Genomic DNA, 26747 nt, shown 5'->3' with positions numbered 1-26747 from the left:
TCAGCCACGATGTGAAAGGGCTGGTCCTCCTTTTCAGAAACATTAAAACGGGCCAGTAGGTGGTAAGATGGGTAAGGCGCTAAACTCCCATGTGGCCTACTATGGTTCGAGTCCTGGACCTAGCAACTTGCTTTCTCACTTTCTCTCTCTCTTTCCAGACAGATTTAGAGGAAAAGCATGGGATGATGGGTGGAAATTCCTTATTTTTTTATCCGAAGTGACTTTTTTCTGGCTCGTAACACTGATTGTTTCAAACAGCTGTTTAGGCTTGACTCTGAAGAAGCAGTAACCTGGTGTTGGTTTAATTTACTGCCACGTCTTCAGCTTTGCGTTTCTGAGCAGCCCTAAGAGTCATTGCAGATGTTCTGACGGCCCCTCTGTGCCGGGCACCCCGCCAGGTGCTGGACAGATGACGGTGAACAGACAAACTCACATTCTGGTGGGGGAGGCAGAGGAGAAACAGACGAATGCACAAGATGGCGGGTGCCTGAGCAGGAGGAAGAGGAGCGAGAGGTGAGAACAAACAGCAAAGAAGCCTCTGGGAGGAGGGGACCAATTTGAAGATTCTATGCAAGGAAGCCGCGTGACAACCTGGGAAAGCTTGGTGGCTGGGGGCAGAGTGTCCAAAGGCCCTGTGGCAGCCCTGCGGGTTGTGCTGGGCAGGGGCAGGGGCAGGGCCCAGGGCAGCAGTGTCCGGACACCAAGGCAGCCCCATGGGAAGGTCCTCACTGAGTGCCGCCATCTGGCTAGCCACGGTGGGGACGCCAGCATGAGGACACTGCTGGGGGGGTCTCTCTGTATCTCTCAAGAAATAAATCATCGTTAGCAATCACAGGAGAACAACGAGGCAGCTGTAGGGTCGAGGGAGCAGGCAGTGTCTCGACGGGGCCTGGGTGGTTCTGGGCACCCTCTCTTGCGTATTTGTTTCTTTTTCTCTTTTTTGTTTTTGCCCTAGGGCATGTGTACTCACCAGAGAGAGAGAGAGGCAAAGTGAGAGGGGAAGTGAGAGGTCACCCCCAGGAGGAACGGCCACACCACAATCCCTTCCTTCTCCATTCTCCTCCTGGGATTTTGGGCACGCACATGCATCCCGTGTGATTAGCCAGCAGGCCTGAGATGCGGACCGCGTCCTCGGTCTGTCATGTGGGAGTCCAACGCCTTCACCACCACGCTGCCTTCTGGGCCTCTCCTACACCTTTCTCTTCTTCTCTATTTTTTTCTCTTAAGATAGATTTTTTGCTATAGGGCATGTACACTCACTGGAGAGACAGAAAACAAGAAATCGCCCCCAGGGCGGACGGCCAAGCCGCAATCCCTTCTCCTCCAGTCTCCTCCAGTCTCCTCCAGTCTCCTCTTGGGACCTTGGGCACGCACGCACACACACCCAGAGTGAGTTTTAAGCCACCGGGTCCAGGACTCGAACTGCCGTCAACTCCATGGGAGTCCAGTGACGTAGCCATTATGCCAACTGCTGGTCCCATCTCCTGCCCATTTCTAAACCATCTCTGAAAGCCATGGGAGCTGTAACCTGTAAGGACACTTGAGTGTAAAAATAATGTAGTAAGATGAAAGCTAGTTAGGAGGCCATCACAGTAATTCAGGTGAGAGAGGAGGGCTCCTAGGGCTAAGGGCAGGGGTGGCTGGAGGAGGAGAGGAAGGGCCAGGGCTTCCCCCACGTGTGGACAGACATCTGGTGCCGCTGCAGGCCCCAGCCATCAGGAGGCCGGTATTAGACACTTGCCCTCTCGTGAAGGAGGAGCAGAGGGAATGCAGGCATCTGGACCCCAGGAGAGGGAGCGGAACCCTGAGGACACCAAACCGGGGCCTCCTGGGAGAGGCTGGGCTGGGTGGAGGCCGGAGGGTTGGGAGAAGGTGACCGTGACAGGCTGCCCACTGGAGGCCCACTAAGGAGCTCAAGGTGCAGCCATTGGATTTGGCAAGATATGCAAGGCCGGTGTCAGGGTGGGTGGGACCAAGGCTGGCACCTCAGCAAAGAGAGACTGAGGAAGAAGTGGAGGCGGAGGGAAGTCTCTTCAGAGGAATTTTGCTGGAAAGGGGAAGAAAGAAATGGACAGAGCGCCAGCAAAGGGTGTGGGAGTGGGGTGTGTTTCCATTGCTGAGGAAGGACTCCTGCAGCTGGACGACTTCTAAAATAGACTTTGAGGGGCCGCAGGGGGCATGGTGGTTAAAGCGCTGGGTCCCACATGGCTGACTCTATGGTTCAAGTCCCAGACACGGCGGCCTGAAAAACATGCTGGGCATATGTATATGCATGCCCAAAATCCCAAGAGGAAAATGGAGAAAGGATTGTAGTATAGCCATTCCCCTGGGGAGTGATTTCTCACTTTCCCTCTCTCTGTCTCTCTCTGGTGACTGCATGCACCCTCTGGCAAAAAAAAGCTAAAAAATAAATTTAAAAAAATTAAAAAGAGGTGTAGTGGGTCAGGTGGTGGCATATGGGGAAATGCCCCACTGTGAAGCTGACCCATGAGAAGGTTCTAGGTTCACGTCCAAAGACCTTCCTGAGTGCACAGGGTTACACACGTGCCCAGGGTCCCGGCTCGCAGAGGCGTGGGTCGACTGGTGTCAAGGCCCTATTGGGGGAGCTGTCTGTGTCTATCTCTTGCTCTCTCTTTCTCTCTCACTCATGGGAGAAAATAAATAAATAAACTTTTTTAAAAAAGGTTTTTACCATAGGGTACATGTGCTCACCAGAGAGACAAAGACAGTGAGAGGGAAAAGGAGCGATCGCCCCTGATGGCCATGCTGCAATCCCTGCTCCCCCATTCTCTTTGTGGGATTTTGGGCATGCATGAGCATGAGATTGATGTGAGCCCCAAGCCACCGAGTCCAGGACTTGAACTACAATCAACCATGTGGAAGTCCAGCACCCTAACCACTATGCCACCTGCTGGCACCAATAAACTTAAAAAAAAAAAATTTAAAATCTGCTACAGGGCACAAGAACAAAACATGAGAAATCACCCCCAAGGGTGATGGCCACGCCTCAGTCCCTTCTCTTCCATTCCCCTCTTGGGATTTTGACCACACATGCACATGTGCCCAGCATGTTTTTAAAGCTACTAGGTCCAGGACTTGAACCGTGCTGTTGTCCATATGAGATACAGCTACGTTAACCTCCATGCTACCAACTGGCCAGAGAGACAGAGACAGAGAGACAGAAAGTGAGAAATCAGCCCCCATGGGGGATGGCCACTCCACAATCCCTTCTCCATTCTCCTCTCAAGATCTTGGGCACACATGCTCATGTTCCTGGCGTGAGTTTTAAGCCACCAAGTCCGGGACTTGAACCACAGTTGACTATGGGGGAGTCCAGTGAGGTTACCATCTGCTGGGCCTGAAAAATAAAATAAAATAAAATAAAAACTTTTTAAAGAACAAGTACTTTTATTCTGCTCACAGGGACCACCTGCGCTCACGTCTGTCGCACCACAGGCTGGCGGGCCCAGGAGCGTGGTCTGTGTCTGAGTCTCTCTCCTTATGAGCCACCAGGGACCACCACAGGGACCCCAGCCCGATGACCAGCATCGCAATCTCCTCCCAAAGTCCCGCTTTGGACACCATAAATGGAACCAGTTTTCGCCCTTCCAATCTTCTTACAATGACGGAACGTGAATTTCTGGGGGCCCTATTCAAACTATCGCAGGGAGGGTGATTCCTTTCCTTTGCTTTTTCCTAAGGGATGGGAGGATGGGGCCCACTGGTGGGAGACAGCACGAGGCTCCTGGGTCCTGAGGGCTGGGGTGCGGGCCTGGCCAGGCACACATGGACCCGTGCACATGTGCACAGGGCAGGCCACGTGTCCTGCATGGCCTCCTGGAGGCTGACCCTGGCAGTGGCCACTTATCCGGGAGGTGGCACATGTCCTCATTTTCACAGCGGGAACAGCAGTGCGAGGGCCGGTGCGGGGCAGGGAACCGGGCTGGCAGAGGGGGCGGTAGTCAGAGAGCGGACCCTGGTGCAGCAAGTCTGGATTTGATGCAATGACTGGTGGTGACACGTCGCAGCCCTGGCCAGGACTCAAGGTCCAATGTCCAGGGCAGAAATCTCAGGCAGGTCTGAGGAAAGGAAAATTTGGAGGAAGAGGTCGGGGCACTGTGGCAGGAGGACCCTGGGAACTCCACTGTTGAAGCTGCCGAGAATGATGGCAGAGGCTGCAGAGAGGAAGTCGGTGCAGGCTGGGCACCCCGTGCCACGGGGAGGGCTGCAGGGGCAGTGATCTGGCAAGAAGGCTGGAGGGCAGGGTGCTCAGAGCATGTGCTGTGGTTATTATGCAAGGGTAGGGCCAAAGAATATTCCAGAAGAGGGGGCCAAGGAACTCCTTTGGTCACAGGTCCTCTGGGGTGCAGGATGGGGGGACCAAAACAGCCACCACTTGAGAGAGAGCTGGTTCCTGCCAGGGCAGGGGCGGCGGGGGATGTGGAGGAGCCACGGAGGGAGAGGGGTGTTCTGACGACACTGTGAGGCCCTAGTGACCTAGCCGACACTGGAGGTCAGGAAGAGGGGACATGTGAGTCAGATCCAAGAACACTTCCAACCACACGGGATCACACAGTGGGGGAAGGAAAGCTGGGGCACCTTCTCAAGGGATTGGGCAAATGGACCCTGAGCGAGTCCAGGAGCTGTGGGGTGACCCCCAAGATGGGCCTAAGCTGTTCCAGGGTCATCGAGGAGGAAGCTCACCAGATGTGCTGTCTTCCACCCAGCTCGTGGGGAGCTGCCTGGTTGGGGGTGCCTCTCTGGGTGGCACTGTGCTCACCTCCCTCCATCCTGTCTCCGGTGTCACCTCGGTGCACCCTGTGGTCCTGCAGCATGACCGCAATGTCTGGAAGGTGGAAGCGGCCCGGTGTCCAGCCATGGCCCAGTGGCTCCCCAGATAGGGTCAGTGCACACAGCGGATGTTCCCAACCCGAAGTCGGAAGGAGTTCTGACGATGCCGCCACAGGGGTGAACCTCAAGGGCATTGTGCTCAGAGAAAGCCTGTCACAAAATGCTGTGGCCTTAGGGCAGTCAGTTCATAGAGACAGAGAGCGACGGTGGTTGCCAGGGGCTGGAGAGTCCGTGTTGAATGGGTACAGAGTTTCGGTTTTGCAGGACAGCATGGATGTACTTAATGTCACTAAACTGTGTCCTTAAAAGTGGCTGAGATGGTGGAAAACAGAATATCCGCTTGGGGAAACTGAGGCCATCCTATGGCCTTGTGGTCCCATGGTTGGCATGAAGTCCCAGCATCACACTGGAACATGGCTCCTGACCTCATACTCTGCAAGGGGTTTTGCCAGGTGGGAGGAGGAGGACCCCGGTGAGTAGAGCCCATGAGCCCCTCCACACCCCGGGCCTCCCCGGGGGACCTGCCCTTGGGAAGAAGGGCTCTTGCTGACTTGTGGCCACACTCAGATCTTCCACAGAGACATTGCGGTTCCCAAGGGTGGTGATTTCTGCAGGTAGAGCCAGGCGCAACACCCAGCTCCAGCCAAGCAACACCCGGAATGCTCACAAACAGGCCCCAAGCTTTATGGTTATTTTCCTGACCTCAGTCTCAAGCGCCAGGTCTCAAAACTATCATTAAGTCCGGGGACCAGCAGTTAGCGTAATGGCTATGTTGCTGGACTCCCCCGTGGTCGACCTGGCTTCAAGTCCAGGACCCGGTGGCTTAAACTCACGCCGGGCGCGTGGGCGTGCGTGTCCAAGATCCCGAGAGGAGAATGAAGGAGAAGGGATTGTGGTGTGGCCATCCCCCCTGGGGGGGGTGATTTCTCGCTTCATGTCTCTCTGTCTCTTTGTGTCTTTCTGGTGAGCGCACGCGTCCTATAGCAAAAACCTTTCAAAAAAAATAATAAAGAAAAAAATTATCATTAAGTCCAGATTTTTTCATTTACAGAGCGTGTCTGCTATACTCCGTAATCTTCACCTGAGTGGTGTTGGATGCTGGTGACCTGGCAATACTCGTTTGGAGCCTGACAAGTGAGTCCAAGTTCACTGGAAAAATAAAGTCAAGGGCTGGGCCTGCAGGGCAGTGGTTAAGAGCTCTGTGTAGGGAGCCAGATCCCACATGGCTGTCCAAGGTGCCAAACTCAGACTTGTGAAAAACACATCCAGTGCATTCCCAGAATCTTGAAAGGATAAAGAAATGAAAGAAAGAAGGGGTTATGGTGTGACCATACTCCACTGAGGGGTGCGTTTTCCCTCGCCAGTGATCTATATCTGATTAGTGTATGTATGTCTGGCATTTAATAACAAAGATAAAGCTGAGGGCCAACAGGTGGCATGGTGGTTAAGGCATTGGACTTCCACATGTCCAACCATAGTTGGAGTCCCAGGCCTGGTGGCTTGAAACTCACACCAGGTGTGTGTGCATGTGCACCCAAATTCCCAAAAGGAGGCTGGAGAAGAAGGGATTGTAGCATGGCCGTTCCTCCTTAGGGGGTAATTTCTCACTTTCCCTCTCTGTCTCTCTCCAGCAATCACACATGCCCTATGACGAAAACCTAAAATAAATAAACAAATAAAGCTGAGAAAACTTGGAATAAGATAGTGATGGAAGGGGAGCAGGTGGTGTAGTTCTTAAGGCACTGAACTCCCACGTGGCCAACCGTGATTCGAGTCCCAGACCTCGCAGCTTGCTTTCTCATTTTCCCCCTCTCTCTCTGTCTCTCTCTGGTGAATGCACATGTCTATAGTAAATTAACAAAAGAATAATAATAAGTAGAATTAAATAAATAATTATTTAAGAGAAAGAATAGTGGGGAGGGAAGACACACCCTGCCAGACATGAAAACAGAGAGATGCAGTGCTTTTCAAAGTATGGAAGAAGAAAAGAAGATTCCTGAATCAGAACACAGTCCAGAAATGCCAACCAGTATGTGGGGGTCTTCATATTGGACCAAGGAGATGTCCCCAGCCCAGAGGAGAAGGATGGATGATCAACACAGGAGGTTAGGACGATTTGCCAGTGGTATGGGGAGACATGGTATGGTTGATTCTTACGCTTTAAGACACAAAGTCCAAAAGCCATAATAGAAGAGATAAACCACACACTTACCAACATAAAAATGAAACTTCTGGGATCAGTCCCATGACCTGGTGGTTAAGGCAGCTGAATCCCACAGGGCTGACTACACGGTATGAGTCTTGGACCTGGTGGCATGAGAAACATGCAGGGTGCTTGTGCATGGTGCCCCAAATCCTGAAAGGAGAAATGGAGTTGGAAGGATTACGGTGTGACCATTCCCTGGTGGGGGTGTGCTTTCTTACGTTCCCCCTTCCTCTCTCTGGTGGATGTATACACCCTCCAGCAAAAAAAAAAAAAAAAAAGAAAAGAAAAAGAAAAGAAACTTTTGTATGACAAAAGAAAGACATCACAAAGTTAAAAAGTTAAAAGTAGATTAGCAAAAATGATGCGCTATATTCACTATGCACTAGCAATAACCAATACATAATAACCTGGGAGGACAGCACAGGCTCGGCAGCAGCAGGGCAGGTAGTAGGGCACTGCTCTTGGTACCAGGGCATGTAGGAGGCTGGGGAAGGATGGCTGTGTGGCAAGACCCCGCCAAGGGTATCTCTCTTTCTCTCTCTAAATAAATAAATAAAATAACTTTTAAAAATGGGTAAGATAGGGACCAGCAGTTAGCGTAATGACTATGTCACTGGACGCCCATGTAGTCAACCCGGCTTCGAGTCCCGGACCCGGTGGCTTAACCTCATGCCGGGTGTGTGTGCGTGCGTGCCCAAGCTCCCGAGAGGAGAATGGAGGAGCAGGGATTGTGGCGTGACCATCCCCCCCTGGGGGGTGATTTCTCGCTTTCTGTCTCTCCGTCTCTCTCTGTCTGTCTGGCAAGTGCACGCGCCCTATAGCAAAAATCTCTCTCAAAAAAAAAAAAAAAAAAAAAGGATAAGACATGGGACCAGCAGTTGTGTAATGGCTATGTCGTTCGACTCCCCTGTAGTCGACCACAGTTTGAGTCCCGCGCCCAGTGGCTTAAACTCATGCTAGGTACATGTGCGTGTGTGCCCAAAGTCCTGAGAGAAGAATGGAGAAGGAATTGTAACGTGGCCATCCCCCCTGGGGGATGATTTCTTGCTCTCTGTCATTCTGGCAAGCCCACATGCCCTATAGTAAAAACCTCTCCAAAAAAAAAAAAAAGACAGGGCCACTAGGTGGTGTGATGGTTAAGGGACTGACTTGCACATGGCTGACTGTGGTTCAAGTCCTGGACCTGGCAGCTTGCTTTCTCACTTTCCCTTTCTCTCTCTGTCTCTCTCTGATCAAATTAAAAAATAATAAATGTAATAAATAAAGGAAATAATTATTTTTTAAAACATGGATAAGACAATCCACTGAAAAGCTGGATTAAAAGACAATTCTTAGGGGAAAACATGTAAAGTGTTAGTAAAAATGAAGAGAAGCCTGACTTTACTAGAAAGTAAAGATATGGTGGGCCGACCGTGAGGCCTAGTGATTAAGGGAGCTGGGTCCCACGCGACTGTGGTTCCCTCCTGCTCCTAGTGGTCTGAAAAACATGCCAGGCGCATGTGCTTGCCTCTGTCTTTCTTCCTCTTTCTTTCTTTCTCCTTTAGAGGCTTTTGCTGTAGGGAATGTGCACTCATTGGAGAGAGAGAGAGACAGAAAGTGAGAAACCACCCCCAGGGGGAAGGCCACACCACAAACCCCTCTCCTTTGTTCTCCACTCAGGATTTTGGGCATGCACGCACACATGCTCACCATGAGTTTCAAGCCACCAGGGCTGGTCCATGAACCATGGTTGACCATGTGGGAGTTTAACGTCTTACCCTATATGCCACCTGCTGGTTCCAAAATAGACTTAAAAAACGTCTGAAATGGCAACAGTAATAGAACTTGAAGAGTGGTTTAAAAAAAAGAAAAAAGTATGGGACTAGCAGTTGGTGTAACGGCTATGTCACTGGACTCCCATGTAGTCGATCTCAGTTCTAGTCCTGGACCCGGTGGCTTAAACTCGTGCCAGGCGCGTGTGTGTGCGTGCCCAAGATCCCGAGAGGAGAATGGAGAGAAGGGATTGTGGCATGGCCATGCCCCCTGGGGGGTGATTTCTCGCTTTCTGTCTCTCTGTCTCTCTCTGTCTTCCTGGCGAATGCATACCCCCTACAGCAAAAACGTCTCCAATAAAAAATAAGTTAAAAAAAAAAAGTGCGAGGCCAGTAAGTAGTGTGGTGGTTAAAGCACTGGACTCCCACATGGCCTACAACGAGTTCAAGTCCCAGACCTGGTGGTTAAAATCCCAGGAGGAGAATGGAGGAGAAGGGACTGAAGCATGTCCATTTCTCCTGGGGGGGATTTCTTACTTTCCCTCTCTCTGTCTCTCTCCAGCAAGCACATGCACCTATGGCCAAAAAAATTAAAATAAATGATTGATCAATTTTTAAAAATATTATGGTATGGAGCTGGCCCTATAGCACAGTGGTTAAGGGAGCTGGATCCCAGGTGACCAACTGCAGTTTGAGTCCCGGCCCCAGTGGGCTGAAAAACACACCAAGCACATGTGCATATGTGTTCCAAACATGAGGGGAAGAAGAAATGGAGGAAAAAGGATTGTGGCAGGTGTGACCACACACCTTTGGGTAGTTCATTCTCCTTCTTTCTCTTCCTCTGACAATTAAAAACTAAAATATAAAAAATCGTAGTGTGTCCAGTTAGTATGGAAAACTAGGCATATACAAGAAAAACTGTGGCAAATGTGTTCTTAGAAAGATGCCCAGGAACCAGCAGATGGCATAATGGTTATATCTCTGGACTCTGGATTCCACGTCATCGACTACAATTCAAGTCCTGGACCTGGTGGCTTAAAACTCATGCTGGGAGCACGTGCATGCATGTCCAGAATCCCGAGAGGACAATGGAGAAGGGACTGCGGCGTGGCCATCCTCCCTGAGGGGTGATTTCTCGCTTTCTCTCTGACTCTCCAGTGAGTGCACCCTAGTAGCAAAAATCTCTCTAAAAAAAAAGGAAAAAAAGGAAGATGTCCATAGATATAGTTGTTAAAAATAAAGGTTTCTTGACAGTGTGTTTTCTACTTTTGTTTTTTAAAAAAATCTGTGTGAATGCATATGATCTATTTACTAGTTCTAAGTTTTTTTTTCACATGTTAACAGCCTATGTTGTCTGTGATTCTATAATACATAGAATTAAGTTTATATAAGCATAGCAAAATCTGGAATAAAAGCTGTCATTTGTTGGGCTGGCCCCATAGTGCAGGGGTTAAGCATTACACAGAGGAAACTGGATCCCATACAGATGACCAGGGTTTGAGTCCTGATTTTTAAGCCCCAGCAGCAAAAAAAAAAAAAAAAAAAGCCTGGTATGTGTGTGCCCAGGATCCTACAGGATAGAGAATTGGAGGAAAAAAGGATTGTGGCATGACTGAGTCTCATTGGGGTGTTTCTCTCTCTTTCTCTTTTCCTCTCACTCACATGTGCACGAAGTAAGGAAGTAGTTATCTGTTGGGAGTACTGGGACTAGGGAGGTGGAGGAGGGGCACGTTTACTGTCTTAAACATTTCCATGAGTTAAAATGTGTGCCGTGAGCACAGATCAGCTTTGCAACACGTGAACACAGAGAAGTGACCACAGAGATGCGAGACTTGGCCTTGGCCAGCAGCACCGAGTCCATCCTGAGTCCCTGGAGGTCCGGTTTTACTTTCTCATCCCCAACATTATTTTTAAGTGAGTGACACTTCTTGTTCAATTATTTTCTCCTCTTCCCCAGAATCTGAGCTGTCACCCAAGATGCCCAGAAGAGCAGAATGGAGCGGAGTGGAGTAGAGGGCGGCAGAAGATCGGCCTGGAGGCCGGAGCCCTGCTGGCTGCTGGCTGGGCTCTGCTGGGGTTCCTGTGGCTGATGCAGCGTTGAGGATTTCTGTCCCCGACTCCGGATAATGAGAAGACGGGGAGTGGAGAGACGCTGAGGTCACTGGATTCTACTTTCTCATTTTATGATTGAGGAAATGAAGATTCAAAGAGATGAAGTGAAGAGTGAGAGTGGCCCTGCCCTGGAGACTAGGTTACAGATCCCGGCCATTGATCTCTTCCATGAGGTTCCATCTGAATGGATGAACCAAGAACCAAGATTTCCCTGACTCAAGTATTGGTGTCGTTCTGGGTCACTTAGGATGTGTTGTTGCAAACATGAAAACGTGAGCAATGGTGACTTATACCACAGGGACTTTGACAGTGTTATCAAGCAAGTTCAGAGACCGGTGGTCTTGGGGCTAGTTCGCTGTTCAAAAATGTTATTGTGGACTCAGGCTCTTTCCTCCACCTTTCCCTATCAGCTTTAATTTATTGGTTTTCACCTCAGATTTGTCACCTCATGGTTGCAAGATGGCTGCCATCACTCTCGATACCACGTTTTCACCTATCAGTATCCAAAGCAGGAAAAGAAAGAGGAGAGCCAAACCTTACAGCATAATCCCATTGACCAGAATTAGTCACATGTCCATCCCTGGGACCCATCACTGACAAAGGGAAAGGAGATGGTCTCACTGACTCAGACTAATTATGATTCATCACTGGGGTTCTGTTAGCAACCAACAAGGGGGCACTATTGTTGGGGAGTCACAAAATGGTGCTGCCACAGCTCCTTATTCTTGGTAGTGACAATACAGAGCAGTTGGCCTGAGGTAATGTCCCACATTTCTCCTGGGAGCAGTGAAGTAAAGGTGATAAATCAGGATATGTCACTCACTTATGTGGTGAAGAGCTGATTAATGGACTCTGAAATTTCCCCATGACGCCTTCTGCCTCCTTGGCTAATGTGTTTTTTAAACCACACTGGTGACAAACAACATTTTCCACCTGAGGTCTCTAAAATTAGCTACAGAACAACAGCATCCTTTCAAATGGAGGAGTGGAGAGGTCTTTGAAAGACAGGGATATGGTCTTTAAAGAGAGGTCTTTAAAGACAGGAATTTGCCCCGTAAGTACTTGGTAGACATTAAACAAGCTTCCTAGAAACTGTGAGGAGGAGGCTCACCAGTGGCAGGAGAGAGAGAACTCAGCCTACCTGGCCAGGATGGGACTTGGGTCACTTCTCCAGTCAGCTTTGGCAGTTTGTATCTTTCTAATAATGTGTCCTTTTTCATTTAATATATTAGATGAAATGGTATACAATTGTTCATAGCATTCCTGTATACTTTTTTACGTTCACATAATTTGATAATAATGTCTCCTTTTTAAGTCCTAATTTTAACGATTTCATTTTCTTTTTTCTTGATCGACCTGGCTATGGGTTTGTCAATTTAATTGATTTTTCTTTCTCTTTTTTTTTTTTTTTTGGAGAGATTTTTGCTATAGGGCGTGTGTGCTCGCCAGACAGACAGAGAGAGACAGAGAGACAGAAAGTGAGAAATCACCCCCCAGGGGGGATGGTCACGCCGCAATCCCTTCTCCTCCATTCTCCTCTCGGGATCTTGGGCACGCACGCACGCACACGCGTCCGGCGTGAGTTTTAAGCCACCAGGTCCGGGACGCGAACCGTGGTCGACTACTTGGGAGTCCAGCGACATAGCCATTACGCTAACTGCTGGTTCCAATTTTATTGATACTTTCAAAGGACCAATTTTTTTGTTCTGTCAAGTTTTCTCTATTGTTTTTTCATTTTTTATTTCCACTCTAGTTTTTTTCTTTCTTCTGTCTTCTTTAGATCGAGTTTGCTCTTCCTTTTCCTAATTTTTTCCCTTTTTCTTTTTTTTTTAAACATGTATTTATTTATTTATTAATCTATTCTTTGTTGTCATTTTCAAGCCACAGGTCTGGGACTTGAACTGCAATTGGTCATGTGGGAATCCAGCACCTTAAACACCATACCACCTGCTTGCCCGTTTTTCACCTCATTTCTTAAGGTGAAAGGTTTTGGTTATTGATTTAAATTGTTTCTTCCTTTCTTTTTTTGAAGTTTATTGAGAGAGAGAGCATGCACACAGGCCAAGCACCCTCAACAGTGGGAATGCCACCATCTTCCCTCCAGCATTCCTAGTCAGCCAGGACTGCGGACACACGCATGTGTGCCCAGTGTACAGGTACAGGTCAACCCAGGAACCAAGGCCCAGTCTTCCTTACGGTTCCAAGCATTACAGAGTGCTGTGCTACTGCTGAGCTGCTGCAGCTGGGCCTCCTTCTCCTTCTTTTCTCCTTCTCCTCCTTCTCCCCCTCGTCCTCCTCATCCTCCTCGTCCTCGTCCTCCTTCTCCTTTTTTTTTAGATTTTTCCTCTAGGGCATATGCATTCACCAGAGAGACAAAAGGACAGAAAGTGAAAATTCATATACCCCCACCCTAGAATGGCCATGCTGCAATCCCTTCTCCTCCACTTTATCATCTTGTTGGGATTTTGGGTATGCATGCACATACACCAAGCATGTTTTTAAAGCCAGGATTAGTACCATGTGGTCAGCCACGTAGGATTGGGCATGCACACACAAGCGCCCAGCATGAGTTTCAAGCCGCCGTGTCCGGTACTTGCACTGTGGTCAACCACGTGGGAGTCTATCATCTTCACTGTTATACCACCTGCTGGCCCCTCCCACCTGCTGGCCCCTCCTTACTCTTTTTTTAATATAGAAATGTACAACTGTAAACTCCTCTCTAAGCACTGCTTCCACTATAGTTCGTATATTTTGATATGTTTATTTTTGTCTTCTCCATCTTGAGGTATTTTGTAAATTTCCTTTATGATTTATTCTTTACATGTGTCTTCCCCCCCCCCCACCTCCGTAGCGCAAGTGTGTTTACTGGAGAGAAACAAAGAGAGAGGGAAAGGAGAAATCACCTTTGGGGGGGATGGCCAAACTGTAATCCCTTCTCCTCCATTCTCCTCTCAGAATTTTGGGCGCGTGCACATGCACCCAGTGTGTTTTTCAAGTCGCCAGGTCTGGGAATCAAATTATGCAGGTGTTCAGGTGGGATCCAGCTGCCTTAACCTCCATGCCAACTGTTGGCCCATATGTGTGTTGTTTAATTTCCAAATATTTTTGACTGCCCCAAATTTATTTATTTTTTTTAAATTTTACCAGAGGGCACATGTACTCACCAGAGACAGAGAGGCAGAGAGAGAAAGCATCCATCAACAGAGTGGAGTAATGCCACATCCCTTCTCCACTTCTTTATCCTGTTGGGAGTTGGGGTATGCATGCACATGCACCACGCATGTTTATTTCGAGCTGCCTGGGGCCAGAATTAGTACCATGGAGAATCTGGCTTTTTGATATGTTTACTTTTGTCTTCTCCAAATTCCTAGTAATCATCTTTGGACTTGTCTATTGTTCTACCTGTTATTGAAAGTGGAATGTTGATGTCTCCAGATATTATTGAATCATATATTTCTCTCTCTTTTTTTCTGTTTTAAAAGCCATATATATTTTTATGGGAACCAGCAGTTAGTGTAATGGCTATGTCGCTGGATTCCCACGTAGTCTACTGTGGTTCGTGTCCTGGACCCGGTGGCTTAGAACTCACGCCGGGCATGTGTGCGTGCATGCCCAAGATCCCGAGAGGAGAATGGAGGAGAAGAGACTGCGGTGTGGTCATCCCCTCTGGGGGGTGATTTCTCGCTTTCTGTCTCTCTGTCTCTCTCTCTCTGTCTGTCTGGTGAGTGCACACGCCCTATAGCGAAAACCTCTCCAAAAAAAAAAAAAAAGCCATATATATTTTTAAAGGAGCATGCTTATAATAAGTAAATTACATAGTAGAAAAACATCAGTGATGTCTCATCAATGATGAATGAAAAGGTACACTTGAAAAGTTCAAGAGTAGGAAGATCAGTTGTCTTTGTTTTGTTTGTAATAGAGGAGGAAAGGGGGAAAAAAACATACGAAAAGCATTTTTTCAGGTAAAGGATTCTGTCAGTTGAAGTGGTGAACGCTGGCTTCTAGTCTCCCTTGTCCAAAGCAGTCTTTTCTCACACTGGCTTCCGAGAAGGTACCAGGCCTTCTGCCACGTAGAAGCAATACATCAGGGCGACAGCCAGCCCAAGACGGCAGGGAGCAGCCGATTGCTCCACCAACTGGACTTTGACTCGAGTAGTCATAAGGGTTTCCGGAGGCTTGGTTATCTTTGCTCTGTCATCTGGATGAAGCTCCCCAGTGATGTATGTTTTGGACAGCTCTTGAGCATCTGAAGAGTGGCCGAGGGACCAGCAGTTAGCGTAATGGCTATGTTGCTAAACTCTCATGTAGCCGACCGTGGTTTGAGTCCCAGACCCGGTAGCTTAAACTCACGCCAGGTGTGTGTGCGTGTATGCCCAAGATCCTGCGAGGAGAATGGAGGAGAAGGGATTGCGGCGTGACCATCCCCCTTGGGGGGTGATTTTTAGCTTTCTATCTCTGTCTCTGTCATTCTGGCGAGTGCACGCATCTTATAGCAAAAACCTAAAAAAAAAAAAAAAACCAAAAAAACAAACAAAAAAAGAGTGTCCGACATCCTCAGTTTTCGGTAGTATCCCCCTCCTGCCTGTTCCCTCAGGACTTCTCCACCAGGATGCTCTTCCAGAAATCTGGTCGAGTCGTACACCTTGTGGTGCAGGATCCCCCAGCTGCTTTGGCTGTGGTTATGCTTCTGAATCTCTTCCAAAGCGTAGTGCTTCACGGCCTTGTCCCACTGCTGGGCCATCTCGGTCCCCTGCAAGCCAGACCTGCACACACAGCAGAGCTGGGTGGAGCGGAGCGCCGTCTCAGACGCCTGGCCCGGGACACCACCCCCGCCCTGGTCCCTTATTTCTCTCTTTAATTCTGACAATTTGTGCTTTACGTATTTCTGGGTTCTGCAAGTAGGTGCATATATATTTATGACAGGTTCACCTTTTTATTATTGTAACATGTTTGTATTTGTCTCTGTTCGTGTCTTAAAGTCTATTTTGTTTAATACTAGTATAGCCTTTCCACCCTTATTTTGGTGATGTTTTGCATGGCGCATTGTTTTCTATAATTTTAAAAGAATTATTAAATTTTATTATTATCATTATTTTACTTTGCTATAGGGCACATGCGCTCACCAGAGAGAGACTGAGAGAGACAAAGCGAGAGACAGAGAGGGAAAATGAGAAAGCAAGCCATCAGGTCCATGACTCGAAATGTAGTCAGCCATGTGGGAGTCCAGCTCCTCAACCACCATGCCATCTGCTGGCCCTTATTTTCCATCTTTTTATCTTCTATCTATTTCTGTCTTTGAATCTGAAGTGTATCTCTTATAGAGAGCATGTGTTTGGATCTCATATATTCTTAAATCCATTCTGTCAATATCTGCCTTTTTTGGTAGAGGTTTTTGCCATAGGGCATATATTCTCACTGGAGAGAGAGACAGAGACAGTGAGAGAGAAAGTGAGACCCCCCTCAGGGGGGATGGCACGTTGCAATCCCTTCTCCTCCACTCTCCTCTTGGGATCTTGGCCACTCATGCACGTGCACCGGGTCTGGGACTCAAACCACGACAGACCATATGGGAGTCCAGTTACGTGACCGCTGCACCATCTGCTGGTCCCAATATCTGCCTTTTAACTGGAGTGTTTAATTAATTTATACTTAACATAATCTCAGCTAAGGTAGGACTGACATTTGCCATTTTGCTGTGAGTTTTACCTGTATTTTCTGTTCCTCTATTCCTCCATTATTCCCTTATTTTCCCTTAAATAGTAAGAATAGATTTGTCCAGTGTGTCATTTAAATTCCTTTATCAATTCATTTGCTAAGATTTCAGAGTATACATGGCATACGAAAGCTTTTCTCCTAGATAGCTCCGTTCCCTCCCCGACTCCTTTTTTAAAAAGTTGGCTTCCCAAGAGGAGCGCAAGCTTGACAGTGCCCTTGTCAGTGCCCACAGTCCTCCGCAGCACTGAGCCTGGCCAGGGTCACAGGTGTGCCTGTGGGTGTGCCTGGCTCGCCCACGTACAACTGAGCCAGGAGCTCTCCTGTACGGCTTTCATAATCACCACAGCAGGTCGTCCGCTGCCTGGGCCCCGGGGCTGGAACTCCCCTCCTCGCAACTCCTTTTTGCTCTTATTATTATATAAATTACACCGTTATATATGTGTGCCAGCCAACACAGATCTGTAATTATTACTTTTTAAAGAACTATTTATTCAATTTTATTTATTTTTATTATTATTTTTTTAACTTGCTATAGGGAACATGTACTCACTAGAGAGAGACAGAGAGAGAGAGAGAGAGAGATAAAGTGAGAAAGCAAGCTGCTAGGTTTGGGACTTGAACCACAGCCAGCCATGTGAGAGTCCAGTGCCTTAATCACAACGCCACATGCTGGCCCCTGTAATTACTATTTTACACTGTCTTTTATATTTACGTTGGTAATTTCTTTTTTCTGGTATGCTTTTTTTAAAAAAAAAAAATACAGATTTAAGTTTACTGCTTAGCGTCCTTTCATTCCAGAGTAAATAATTCCCTTTAGTGTTTACTGTTGATCTGTTAGTGATTAAGTTTTGTTTATCTACTGTCTTGATTTCCCTTTCATTTTTGAAGGATAGTTTTAGAGAATTCTTGGTTGATGGTCATTTTATTTCTTTTAAAAATTTACTAGATGGCAAAAGAGAGAGAGAAAGGATCCCTCCAGGGGGATGATCAGGCCACAACCCCTTCTCCTCTTGGGATTTTGGGTACACACGCATATGCACCTGGTTTGTTTTTCTTTTTTCTTTTCTTTTCTTTTCTTTTTCTTCTCTTTTCTTTTCTTTTTCTTCTCTTTGAGAGATTTTTGCTATAGGGTACATGTTCTTGCCAAAGAAACAGAGAAAGAAAGCAAGAAATCATCCCCCGGGGGTAGGGGGGATGGCCACACTGCAATCCCTTCTCCTCCGTTTTCCTCTCAGGATCTTGAGCAAAAACGCACACGCACCCAGCCTGGTGCGTTTTTCAAGCTACCAGGTCTGGGCCTTGAACTGTGGAGTTGGCCATATAGGGTCCAGTCTCCTCAAGCAATACACTACATTATGCTAACTGCTTAGCTGGCTGACACTTTTTCTTTCAGCACTTTGAATATGTGATCTACTGCCCTCTGGTCTCCGTGACTCCTGATGAGAAGTCAAATGTTAGTATTATAAATCTTTCTTTTGATGTGCTCGCCAGACAGACAGAAACAGATAGACAGAAAGCGAGAGAAATCACCCCCCAGGGGGGATGGCCACGCCGCAATCCCTTCTCCTCCATTCTCCTCTCGGGCTTGGGCACGCACGCACATGCACCCGGCGTGAGTTTTAAGCCACCGGGTCCAGGACACGAACTGCAGTCAATTACATGGGAGTCTAGCGCATAGCCATTATGCTAACTGCTGGTCCCTACAGTTCCAATTTTATTTAGGTGGCATATAATTGGGAAGGCAGGTGCCTTCATCCACCCCATGAACTAAACCATGTTTGATCTAAGGCCTGATATTGGGTCGTCAGAAGAGTTGTAACATATTTTTCTGTTTTTCTATGCAGACATGAGTCATGACTTTTCTGATGACCCAGTAATTCCATCCCTCGTGCTTGGAATTAGTTTTGGGTAGCACGTGACCCAGGATCTAGGTGGATGATGAATGGTAGAGGCTATCGTGCTTTGGAAGAGGTTCTGTGTGAACAGGTGAGGCTTGCAGCTGTGGCAGTCTTTCTGTGACCATGAGGCAACAAGCCTAAGAGGAAAGCTACTGAAGGTGACAGAGCCTTCTGCTCTGTCACGACATCTCTGAGTGTTGCTGTGCCTCTTTGGGGACATCTGGATGACACCAGGTTCTGCTCCGCCCGCCGAGGCAGGGTGAGGCAGGGAAGGACATGGGAGAGGTCCACAGGTTGGGTCGACTGGTTTGGAAGATGCACCTTCTGCTCTCACCAGTGAAAGACCCACTTGGGTTTCTGGGATCTAGGCCTCATTTATCCGAATGTCCCCAACACTGTGTTTGCTCCTCCAGATCAGATGTCCCCCTCGCCCACAGTGGGCCCCTGTGAAGGTGGTGGGGTTATGCCATTGGAGAAGAAAGGTGGTGTAGACGGGTTAATTAGCTTGTCCTAGATCTACAGGCTAATTAAGAATCAACCTGGTTTCTTTGCTCTGAGACCCCGGCTCAGTCACTGCACCCCAATTCCTTTCCAGACTAACCCCCATGACTCTCTCCAGACCCCACTCTTCCTGTTTCCTACACAGACATTGCCTGCTACCCTTACCACCACCCCCACGGACCCAGAGTTCTGGGCTGGGGACTGTGGAGGCAGGAAGACTCACCTTGTCACATAAACTCTGGGGAGGGAGGGGTGCGGTTGCGTCAGTCCAAGGACACTGGGCTAGGTAAAGGGGTGGGGTCAGGGGAGGGCAGAGGGGACAGGCTCTGCTGTAGGTGACACTAGTTACACGGAACTCAGCGATTGCAACATAGCGGGGACAGGGCATGGGGAACTTTTCCTGCTATTCAGGGAAGGTTCCTGAAGGAGGCTGGACTCTGGAGAGAAGAATTGGGGATTCCGGGCACCGAAAACTCTGGAGCTGAGCCAGGCCTGGAGGCTGCAAGGCGTGCAGAAACCACTCAAGGGAACCAGCTGGCCTCAGTCCCGCCGGCTGCTCTCCTTCTGCCAACTCCTCATTCACTACCCCAGATGGTGCCAGGTCGGCATTGCCCTGCCCGAGACAGCACCTCCAGAACATGGCCCGACACTCCATCCTGGCCGTCAGAGCCTTCCCTGGCCAGGGCTTTCCTTTCTCTGCTCTCCTGGACGTGGCTGTCCCTGAGCAAGCCTCTGCCCAGGTCTGCCCTGGAGGCTCCCCTTGCTGACACCTCCCTGCTGCCACGTCTTGCCCACCCTGCAAAAGCCCCCAGCCCAGGAGCCTTCCTGCCACTCAAGGTGCTGGGGGGGGGGAGGAGGACAAACCACCCAAGCTCCCCGGGGCTCCAGACTTTGTCCCTGAGGCACAGAAGTGGCCTGGCTGATGGAGCAGGTGCTCTCTGAACCCAGATGACCAGGCTATGGGACGCATGGGCTGGCTAATATTTTAATGTATACATTGAGTTTTTTTCATTATAGAAGTAAAACCTCATGGAACACAGAGGGAGGAAATCACCTATAATAACTGCACCCAGCTAAGTAAGACATCTGTGAATGCTTGGGAGGTCTTATGGTCCTTGTCTTGCAGGTAGATGTCACGGCTCATGACCTCCGTGGGCTGAGGGTTTTCCCAGTTACTGCTTTGAGATGTCATTCATATAGCATGGGATCCACCCATTTGAAGTGTATGACTCAGTGTTTTTAATGAATTCAGAGGAGAACCACTGCCTCACTCTCCAAAGAAAACCCTGCACCCTCTAGCAGCCCCCGTGTTTTTCATCTCTTTATTTTACAAGTGTCTTTTCTTATTGCCCACAGTCTCCTTAACCATCCTCTTTGGTCTTGCCAAGGCTTTGTCTGTGTGGGGGATGGCACGGACCGGGCGTCTCTGAGACTGCAGAAACTCCAGGAGCTGCAAGACCCAGGAGGCAGAGAGAAGCCAGGCTCTGCAAGCAGAAGCCACGGGCGTGGGTGGGATAAAGGCGCAGGGCATCAGAGCACCCCTGGGGTGGGTGAGGACGGCCAGAGCAATAACCGAGTCCCAGAAAGATGCGGCAGCACAGGTTTGGGGGAGACCTGAAGAGAAGCGTGGCTTGGGACCTGCTGGATTTGGGAGCGCCAGGCTGTCCTGGCGAGCGCCAGATGTGGCGCTCGCTCGGGAGAAGGCTAGAGCTGGATGGTGAGACCGGAGGGGAGGATGTAAGGGCCACAAGAGAGGCCGCGGGAGCCCGGCTGATCCAGGGTGAGTGCGGAGGTTAAAGACGCCCGGGAACACTGGCATTTTTAGGGAGGGGGAGTGGAAGCGCAGGACATGGAGAGGTCAATAAGGGAGGCGCAGAGAGGACGGCAGGGGAGGGGCCGGGAGGGCGGAGGAGCGGGCGAGGACCAGGAGACTGAAGCGGCGGCAGAGGGCAGGGCTGGGAAGCGCAGGGCTGCAGCACCCCTGAGGGATCCTTGCCGTCGTGGGGACGTGTGGCCAGAGGCGGCCCGCGGGCTCGGCTCTCCTTCTCACCTCCGAGCGGCGTTTCGTCCGGTTTGCTCGGGCAGCTCGGCCGGCTCAGGGTGCGGGCAGGGGAGTCCTCAATGGCCTTGGTCCTCAACTCGCCCCGCGGGGCAATAGGGTGGCCTTGCGGAGGACCTTGGGGACTGAAGGCGCCCCAGGAGAGCCCAGTCCCAACCCCATGAGCGACCAGGGCAGGCAGTGCGACTGCTCCAGACACACACACTGGGTTCGCGCCCGAGGGAAGTTGGGAACTCGCCTTTCCTAGACGTCTGCCAGCACGAGGACGCCGCGCGGGCTCGGACCTCGGCTCCGGGGAGAGAGCGCTCCGCCCAGGAACCCGAGACGGGCGGGTGCGCAGGCCAGTGGGCAACGCCGCCTGCCCGAGGCCCCGCCCCCGGACCAGAGAGCCCGCCTCCAGACCAGAGGCCCCGCCCCCCGGGCCAGGGCCCTGAGCGCGCCAGCTTGGTTGCTCAGACTCGGCGGGCAGAGGCGCAGACCGGCGCTGCGGCCATGCCCAGCGGGACCCACGCGGCTGTCCCGCGCCCCGCGCGGCCCCGGTAGGCGACGCCTTGGGCCCTGACCGGCCCGGCCATGCCGCTGGAGGTGCAGGACGCGCTGTATGTGGCGCTGGAGCTGGCCATCGCCGCGCTGTCGGTGGCGGGCAACGTGCTGGTGTGCGCCGCGGTGGGCACGTCGAGCGCGCTGCAGACGCCCACCAACTACTTCCTGGTGTCGCTGGGGCTGTTCGCCATCCCCTTTGCCATCACCATCAGCTTGGGCTTCTGCACCAACTTCCACAGCTGCCTCTTCCTCGCCTGCTTCGTGCTGGTGCTCACGCAGAGCTCCATCTTCAGCCTCCTGGCCGTGGCCGTAGACAGGTACCTGGCCATTCGCGTCCCGCTCAGGTGAGACGCGCGGCGTCCCCGAGGCCCGGTCAAAGCCCCGCAAATCCTTCTCTCCAGGCCCAGTTTGCTGTTCCCCCCAGACGGGCCAGGCTTGGGGCTCGCGGGGCGCTCAGAGCTTCGGGAGGACGCGGCCATGCCCAGAGACACGTGCGTCCCGCTGCCGAGTCTCTCTTGGTGCCCTAGTGCGCGACCCTGGCGGCCTCTGTGCCCCGCGGGCGGCCCTTGTGCGCGTCCCTCTAAGGGGATCTGCGTGGGGACAGCTCTAGGGGTTCCGGATGTGCGAATCCCCGACGCCCGGCAAGGCGCAGTGAAAGCACCACCCCCGCGGGCAGGAGGAGGCCCCGGGCGCCGGAGGTTGGTTGATCGCATCTCCACCCGTGGCGGAAAGGCGGTTTCCTCCTACCCCTCACCCGCCGCCGCGTTGTCCGAGATAGCGGCCCGGTCCAGAGCCTGGGGTCGGGGTTGGGGAGGCTGGGGAGGTTCCGGCCCAGGGCAAGGCAAGTGCACACCTAGGAATTCGCACTGTCGAAACGGACACTGCTCACGACCCAGCTTAAGGCCATGCCTGCTGCACACCGAGGCTGCTAGGAGGATCCAGGGGAAGGTGCCGGTTCTCTTTGGAGAACACTTCCGACACTTGTCCCCTGCATGATTCACAGTGACTGAAACTGCCTTCTTATACTTTATTTAAAAGAGTTAAAAGTGTTTTCTTTTTGGCACAAACTCGGAGCAGCAGCCCTGGAGGCTCCAGGTCATTGTGTAACCCCTTTATCTCCCACTGCCCTGTCCCAGCGGGTAGCTAAGTGCCCCATGAGTTCAGAACACCCTGAATTTACCTGTCCCCTCCTCCCTCACTGAGAAAAGGCAAAAATCAGGGACGGACAACCAGCAAGCGGAGTGGAGGCGCAGTCAGAGCTGATGAATTCTCAGTTGAGTGTTTGCTGAAAATATTTATTCTGTCTTTGGTGCAGGGCTCTTTGGCTTTTCTGAGTTGTTTGGGATCTCTTTAGATTTGGAACTAGGACAGAAATGCAGTCTCAGGAGTAGAAAGGAAGGACCCTCCTTACTAAGCGCCAGCTACCTGCCGGGCACTTTCTATTAAACAGATATCTTTGATGGTCCAGGGACTCTGGAGAGTGAAGCTGGTACTGTGATTTGTAGATGAGGGGATGGCAGCGTGGGAGAGGCTTGCTCAGGACGGTGCCTCGGGAATGTGGCAGGGCCGGGACTTAAACAAGTGGGCACCGTGGGAATACGGCACCATCAGGCTGTCTTGCGGGGCTGTTGTGGCACCCGTTTGGGAAATGGGAGATATGCGTTCTGCTATTTCTGGAGGACCCTGCTGGCCACACAGAGTGTTAAGGGAGCCATGTTTGGGGGAGCTGAGCAGGAGAATGTGCCCAGAGGCCTTTTTAGTAGGCCTAGGGGTTGTGGCCTGACCCCTGTGGGTTGTGTCCCCACATCCCAGCAGGAACCGGAACCTCCCTCTTGGCCGGGCTGTGGCTGTGACATGGCGTGCGTGCCTGGGCCGTTCCACGTGCTGCTGCCCTTGAATGCTATCAGATGTGACAGAGCCCAGGGACTTCTGGCTTGGCCTAGGGTGGCACAGCTTCTGGTGGCTTCTCTCTTATGGGTCCCAACCCAGCCTCAGGGCCCCCACGGTGGGTACGACAGCAGGGCAGTCATGAGCCCGCAGGCTGAGGTGCCCATCTAGCAGAGTGGAAGCCCTGGCTCACCCAGGAGTTCCAGAGGAGTGTCCTGTGCCACCCAGAGCCGGAAGTCCCACAGAAGTTTAAATCTGTTAGTTCTTGTCCTGGTCTGTGCAGGGCGAGGTCTTGACAAAAATGGGCGTGTGTTAAGGAGAAGAGACTTGACAGGCCCCCGACTTCTCTTTTCATTTGCAAGGCGATGGGGCTCAGGGAGGGGAAAGCTCTGGGGGGGGTGTCTCCCCACCTGTCTGAGCTTAGAGGTCTGGAAGAGGCGTGTGTGCAGGCAGCCCCCATGCTCTGACTGGGCAAGCCGTGGGTGCCTGAGCTGTCCAGAGCACTAGCCCTTCCCTCCTGGGCTGCGGAGGTGTGCCTGGGTTCTCAGGGCTTCCCTTAGCCCTCTGGGGGCTGGTGCCTGGGGTAGGCCTTCCCTGTTTCAGTCCCTGCTTCTAGAGAGCTCAGTCTGCCATGAGCAGGTTAAAACTGCAGATCGCCAGACCCGCACTGGGCCCTGCTGGATCAGAATCTGTAGGATGGGGTGTGGGGAGGACTCCAATATTGTTTTTTTTCCCCTTTGTTTTGGTTATAGGGTTTGTGCGCTCACTGGAGAGAGACACAGAAGGAAAGTGAGAAATCTCCCCCGGGGAGATGGTCACACTGCAATTCCTTCTCCACGCTCTTCTAGGGATTTTGATCACGCACAGGTGCCAGGCATGACTGTCAAACCATCGGGTCTGGAACTCAAACTACGCAGTCATTCATGTGGGATCCAGCGCCGGAACCTCCACGCCACTGGCTGGCCCCCCAATATTACCGTTTTTAACCAGAGACCTGGTAGTCTCCACCAAGGTTTGAGAGCTCTCCTAGAGTAAGGGGAACGGAGTGGCTGGCCCCCCTCACGTGGACGGACACTGGCCAGTGCCGGGGTGCCTCAGCTCTGACGTGGCTCTGAGGCCTTCCCGGGGTCATGAACTCCAGGTGGGAGTAAAGTCAGAAGGGCCTGTGTGGGAAGTGCTGTCTCCCCTGTGAGGCCAGGTGGTAACAAGGTGAGGCCCAAGACCTAGGCAGGCCCCTACCTGGGCAGAGACAGTCCTGGGACTCCCGTGCTCCACCCAGGTCAGTGCCCATGGGCTCCCAGAGCTGTGTGAAGCCCCAGACTACAGCTCCCACCTGCCACTCGGCTGCCAGTGTGTTTCCTAACGTAGGAGATTGCAGTGCAGGAGCAAAGGGAGGCCCAGAGGTGATACTAGCCAGAACATGGCCACCTCTGGCCTGGCCTGGAACGGGGGTATCTGCTCATGTCAGGCGCTGCCCTTTGCTCTAGGTGAGGGGTGTCCACAGACCGGACAAAGTTCACTTCTTCCGGTTCCAATCCACACGGTTCCTGACACTGGTCTTAGCAACGGGTCCGGTCCGTCTCAGTGGTGCCATTGGGACCAGGGTGTACACAGGGCCAGCCTGGTGTGCAGGCTTCTGGGCTGCTAGAGATGGGCGTGTGCAGGCCGTGGAGAGGGTGGCTCTGTCCCCAGCTGCCCCTGGCTCTCACTGCACTTCCTCTTCACGATCTGATCTGTTCCCCTGCAAGCCACACCTGCAGCTGAGCCGGGTGTCTGTGTGTCTCAGCCCTGCCCAGGGGGCCTTCTCTGACCTGCTGCACAGACTTGGTTCCCCTGGCCCCGTGGTCTGAATCGTGGTAGGACTAGGGGCCAGCGGCTTGCCCGCAGAGCTGAGAGCGCTCACCGCGGTATTGAGTTGGCTGAGCTGTGGACAGAATGGGAGGGGTGCTGGTCTGACCCGACTGTGGACCCTGACCTGTTACCCTCCCTGCCCCCTTTGCCACTTTAAGACCTTTTCTCTGTGCCTATCGTGTCCCTCTGGGAGGGATCAAACACTTCTGAGCAAGACTTTCGTCCCTTGGATGAAAATATAGCTCCCACTTTGGTAGGAGTGGGCAAGGGAATCTGAATGTTTCTTCAAAACTTTTAAAAGTGAGCAATAACCCCCATATCGTAAACCCCTCCTGTGTCCCCACTGTGACAGCGTGTGCTGGCAGACCCTGCTGCTTAGCGGGCCGAGGCCCCGTGGGAGACCCTTGTTCAATTCCCTGCCCACCGTGAAAGCTGATGTCACCCCCCCCCGCCCCCCCTCGTCTGCAGTCCTGGCTGTTGGGGAAGATCGCAACGCAGTGGGGCCCTGTCTTAAAATCACATGCACTTTTAATTTGTTTTATATTTTAAAGTTTTTGCTATCGGATGTGTTTGCTCATTGGAGAGAAAGAGGGAGAAAGAGAAATCAAAATCACCCTCCGGGGGGGATGGCCACCACAACCCCCTCGCCTCCATTCTCCCCTCAGAATTTTGGGCAGGTATGCCTACGCGCCTGGTGTGTTATTCAAGCCACCAGGTCTAGAACTCAAACTGCTCAGTCAGCCAGTGGAATTCAGCCACCGTAACCACCATGCCACTTGGCTGGCCTCACTGTTTCCCCCTTCTGTTTGTTTTGTTTTGTTTTCGATTTTGCCAGAGGGCATGTGTACTTGCAAGACAGAGAAAGCACCCTCCATGGGAGACAGCACATTGCATTCCTTTCTCCATTTCTCCCTCCTTCTGGGATTTTGGGCATTCACACACACATTCACCTGGCATGTCTTTTAAACTGCTGGGTTCAGGATTCAAGCAAGTTAGCCAGCCATGTGTGATCCAACTGCCTTAACCACCACACCACTGGCTAGCCTCCCCAAAACTTCATTTTTAGTGTTGTTTTGGGAAAAAAAAAAAAAAAAAAACAGGAATAGAAATTTTTTAAAAATTAGTTTTGTTATTATGCTTTAATCTGACCAGAGAAAGAGAAGGGGAAAGTGAGAAAGCAAGCTGTCAGGCCCAGGACGTGAACCATGGTTGGCCATGTGGGAGTCCAGCACCTTAACCACCACAGCACCTGCTGGCCTCAGGAATGGAACATTTCCAGCTCTGGGTCCTACCCCTTTTACCTCCCCAAGGACTTCCCCTCTTGGGCTCTCCTTTCTTCTGCATCAGTTTACCTCTGTCTTCTAGACCCTTCC

At 51.2% G+C, this 26747-nt stretch overlaps 1 protein-coding gene, 1 long non-coding RNA gene and 1 pseudogene across 2 annotated transcripts in view; 2 read left to right on the top strand and 1 right to left on the bottom strand.

The window, feature by feature from the left end:
* The first annotated feature begins 447 nt into the window (after nucleotides 1-447).
* On the top strand, nucleotides 448-10833 carry LOC114008666 (uncharacterized). The gene is made up of 3 exons (XR_003550184.1): nucleotides 448-513; nucleotides 5903-5985; nucleotides 10766-10833. It is a non-coding gene; the product is annotated as an uncharacterized LOC114008666 (long non-coding RNA).
* A 4118-nt stretch (nucleotides 10834-14951) lies between these two features.
* Nucleotides 14952-15661, bottom strand: LOC102502392 (cytochrome b5-like; annotated as a pseudogene).
* A 5881-nt stretch (nucleotides 15662-21542) lies between these two features.
* The window catches only part of ADORA2B (adenosine A2b receptor), a 32394-nt gene continuing 27189 nt past the window's right edge, over nucleotides 21543-26747 (top strand). The window contains exon 1 of the mRNA XM_006153182.3: nucleotides 21543-21980. Within this exon, the coding sequence (XP_006153244.1) occupies nucleotides 21667-21980 (314 nt within the window). The 5' untranslated portion in view covers nucleotides 21543-21666. The remainder of the gene's footprint in view (nucleotides 21981-26747) is intronic.

Source organism: Tupaia chinensis, unplaced genomic scaffold (genome assembly GCF_000334495.1).
Source record: "Tupaia chinensis unplaced genomic scaffold, TupChi_1.0 Scaffold000365_1, whole genome shotgun sequence".
In the NCBI taxonomy this organism is placed as follows: domain Eukaryota; kingdom Metazoa; phylum Chordata; class Mammalia; order Scandentia; family Tupaiidae; genus Tupaia; species Tupaia belangeri.
The sequence above is the reverse complement of the archived record's forward strand: the minus strand, read 5'-3'. Positions and strand labels throughout refer to the sequence as shown.